This window comes from Erithacus rubecula (assembly GCF_903797595.1).
Source record: "Erithacus rubecula genome assembly, chromosome: 27".
Lineage (NCBI taxonomy): Eukaryota > Metazoa > Chordata > Aves > Passeriformes > Muscicapidae > Erithacus > Erithacus rubecula.
In genome coordinates this window covers 693821-697264 of record NC_136679.1, presented here as the reverse complement: position 1 = coordinate 697264, position 3444 = coordinate 693821, and the positions used below count along the sequence as shown (strand labels likewise).

Below are 3444 nucleotides of genomic sequence, written 5' to 3'. Positions count from 1 at the left end.
GACACCCCAGAGGGAATCCCAGAGGGAATCCCAGAGGGACATCATCCCAGAGGGACACCCCAGAGGGACACCCCAAAGGGACATCATCCCAGAGGGAATCCCAGAGGGACACCCCAGAGGGAATCCCAGAGGGAATCCCAGAGGGACATCATCCCAGAGGGACATCCCAGAGGGACATCCCAGAGGGACATCATCCCAGAGGGAATCCCAGAAGGACACCCCAGAGGGACATCATCCCAGAGGGACATCCCCTCTGCCCTCAGCACTGGGAGCAGCCCCTGGGCTTTGGCCACCCACGCTGCAGAAATCTCTGCTCCCACTCTGTCCCCAGAGCAGGAGGAGCCCGGAGACCCCTGCCCATGGCCCTGCCAGCCCCTGCCCTGCCCATGGCCCTGCCATTCCCAAGGGCTGGGACAGGCTTGGGGGTCCCCCAGGGCAGGGCAGGGCTCGGGGGGATTGAGGCCAAGCGAGTGCAGCGCTGTCCTTGTCACCCCCAGGGACCAGGAGCACAGGGACATTTCAGACACCACCAGGAGCCCGTGCTGGAGACCAGGAGCTGTAGATGTCACTGGCTGCCACCACCAGGGCTCTCTCCCTCTGTCAGGGTCTTGAAGTCCATGGACAGGGCCAGCTCCTCTGCCAGTGGTGGGCGCCTCCACTCCTCCCTCGTCAGCACGTAGCCCACCACCAGCCCGAAGGCCACCAGCAGCACCCCCAGGGTGTTGGCCAGGATGCCCTCGGGCACAAAGTGGCTGTAGGAGTCACTGTGGGGATGGAGAGGGATGCTCAAGCCTTAAGGGATGGGTGGCCATCCCTGTCCTGGCTGGGACCTCCTCCTCATCCTCATCCTTCAGGCACACACTGTGGGAAAGGTCCCTTTCCCCAGGTCAGAGCGAGAGGAGTGTTGGTGTTCTGCTCACTTTTGGGAGAGACACTTGGTGACAGCAGGTGAAGCTGGTGGCACAGTCCTGTTCTGGGGCTATAGGCAGCCCTGTACCCTCCCTGCTAGGGGGAAGGGGCTCCTGGAGTGCCCCATAGTGCTGTCACCACGGTGCTGGGGGTGGGGTGACCCCAGTGTGCAGCTGGGGCCAGCACTGTCCTCTGCAAGAGCACAGGCCTCAGGGTATGAGTGTCCTGAGAACACCTGGATGCAGGGAGTGGCACTGGGCATTTCATGCACATCCTCAAAGAAAGCTCTGGCAGGATCCCTTGTTAAACATCATCTGGTGAGTGACTCAGCAGCAGCAGAAATTAAAGGCCTCAAGGGAAGATTTAAGAGCCACAGAGCAGGGCTTGAGCAGGGATGGGGGCATCTCTCTGCTGGGGCCACCCCCTCACCCACCTGATTTTGAAGAGAAGCATCTCAGTAATGCCCAACAAGCAGGAGGTGATGGAGAGGATGAAGAGGGTGATGCCAAAGAAGATGTGGTGGGGCTTGTACCACCCTCTCAGCGAGAAGGAGGCACCGGGGAACAGAAAGAAACCACAGCCCAGGAACCACTGTGGGGACACGGGGATGTCACAGGAGCTGCAGAGTCCCTTCCCTCTGGGAGGGCAGGGCCTTCCCAGCCCTTACCTGCAGGAGGTAGAGCACAAAGGTGGCCATGCCACACCAGGAGTGCAGGCTGTACATGTCAGGGATGCCCTTAGCCCGGTGTGACTCGAAGACAGCGATGATGCCTGTGGAGAAGAGCCCAACACCACCAGGGCTACATCCTGCCCACCCATCCCATCCATCCCATCCATCCATCCCATCCCATCCATCCCATCCCACCCATCCCACCCCTATATCCCATCCCATCCCATCCCTGTATCCCATCCCATCCCATCCCACCCCTATATCCCATCCCATCCCATCCCATCCCATCCCTGTATCCCATCCCATCCCTGTATCCCATCCCATCCCATCCCTGTATCCCATCCCATCCCATCCCATCCCATCCCATCCATCACCATCCCATCCCTCCCATCCCATCCCATCCCATGTATCCCATCCATCCCTTATCCCATCCCATGCCCATCCATCCATCCCATCAATCCTCCACCCATCCCACCCTAATCCAATCCCAGCCATCCCATCCATACCAATCACATCCCCTCATATCCCATCCCATCACCATCCATCCCATTCCCATCCCATCCATCCCATCCCATCCCATCCTCATCCCATCCCATCCCATCCCATCCCTATCCCATCCCTGTATCCCATCCCTGTATCCCATCCCTGTATCCCATCCCTGTATCCCATCCTGTATCCCATCCTATCCCATCCATCCCAATCCCAGGCTCACCCACGAGGGCGCATGAGCAGAGCCAGCCCGTGCAGCAGCCCGTGCAGTGCCTTGGGGAGCGCTTGGCCTCGTGCCTGAACACGCGTACACCAGGAGAGCTGCACACAGAGGTACCTGAGCACCCACGGGGTCCCCGGCACCGCCCGGGGACGCTGGGCCCCTCCCCGAGCCTTTTCTCGGCACTGTGTCCCCTGACCCGCTGCCCGAGCGCAGCCCGGGCCGGGTCCCCGCGCTCACCGTCGCCCTGCAGGAACACCATGGCCAGCACCATGCACAGCGGGTGCGCGTTGAGCTGCAGCGGGCTGTGCCAGCCCACGCCGCCCCGGTAGCGGCCCAGCCAGGCCCCTGTGGCGGCCAGGAGCGCCAGCCCCAGCGCCTGCGACACGGCCACGTAGGCGGAGAGCCCGGCGGGGCTGGGGGGCGGCGGGGCCCCGTCCATGGCAGCCTGCGGGGACACGGAGGAGGGGGCAGTGGCAAAAAGCGACTGCAGGTCCCGGCTGGCCGGACCCGGTTCAGGTTCTGCTCCGAGCGGCGTCACCTGTGCCCCACCCTCACCTGCCGCTTCCTGCTCCCGCCGCGTCACCCGCAGGTGGCTCCGGCCGCGACACCGCCCTGCCCGAGCTCCTGCAGCCCCGGAGCTGCTGGGCTCCTGTGCGATCCTCCTGTCCCTGCCTGCTCCTGTCCTTCTTCCAGCCTTCCCTCCCCTGCACCCTGCTCCTTTTTCCCAAGCCTCCCGCCCCTGCCTGTGCCCTGCCTGCCCCATTCCCCCTGCCCCATCCACACCTCTCCATCCTTGTCCTCTGCCCCTGCCTCCATCCTTTGCATCCCCATCCCTCCAACGCTGCCCCTCGATCCCAATCCCTCCCACTCCATGCCCATCCCATGTCCCCCCCTTCACACCCTTCCCAGCCCACCCCCTCCCAGACCCCCACAAGACCCCCAAACCCTGAGAGGAAAGCAGTGCGGGGGCAAGCAAGGGGGGATCCCTCTGTTATAAAAGCAATGCCCCTTGGGGATGTGGAGCTGAGTGAACATCTGTGCTCTTGGGGGGGGACAAACCCATGGGGGACAAAACACCCAACCACAGCTCCACAGAGACCCTTCCCATGGACCCCACAACTCACCTGCACTATGCTTCGTGCTGGGTTATCCC

The 3444-nt window shown here is 62.8% G+C and overlaps 1 protein-coding gene across 1 annotated transcript; it reads right to left on the bottom strand.

Annotated features, from left to right (window-relative positions):
• Window positions 1-495: 495 nt before the first annotated feature.
• CYB561 (cytochrome b561) lies at window positions 496-2821 on the bottom strand. The gene is given in 8 exon segments (XM_079327957.1): window positions 496-764; window positions 1343-1500; window positions 1577-1680; window positions 2292-2301; window positions 2303-2346; window positions 2349-2375; window positions 2378-2389; window positions 2529-2821. Coding segments are annotated over 8 exon segments (756 nt in total). The 5' UTR covers window positions 2731-2821; the 3' UTR covers window positions 496-565.
• Between the last annotated feature and the right edge of the window lie 623 nt (window positions 2822-3444).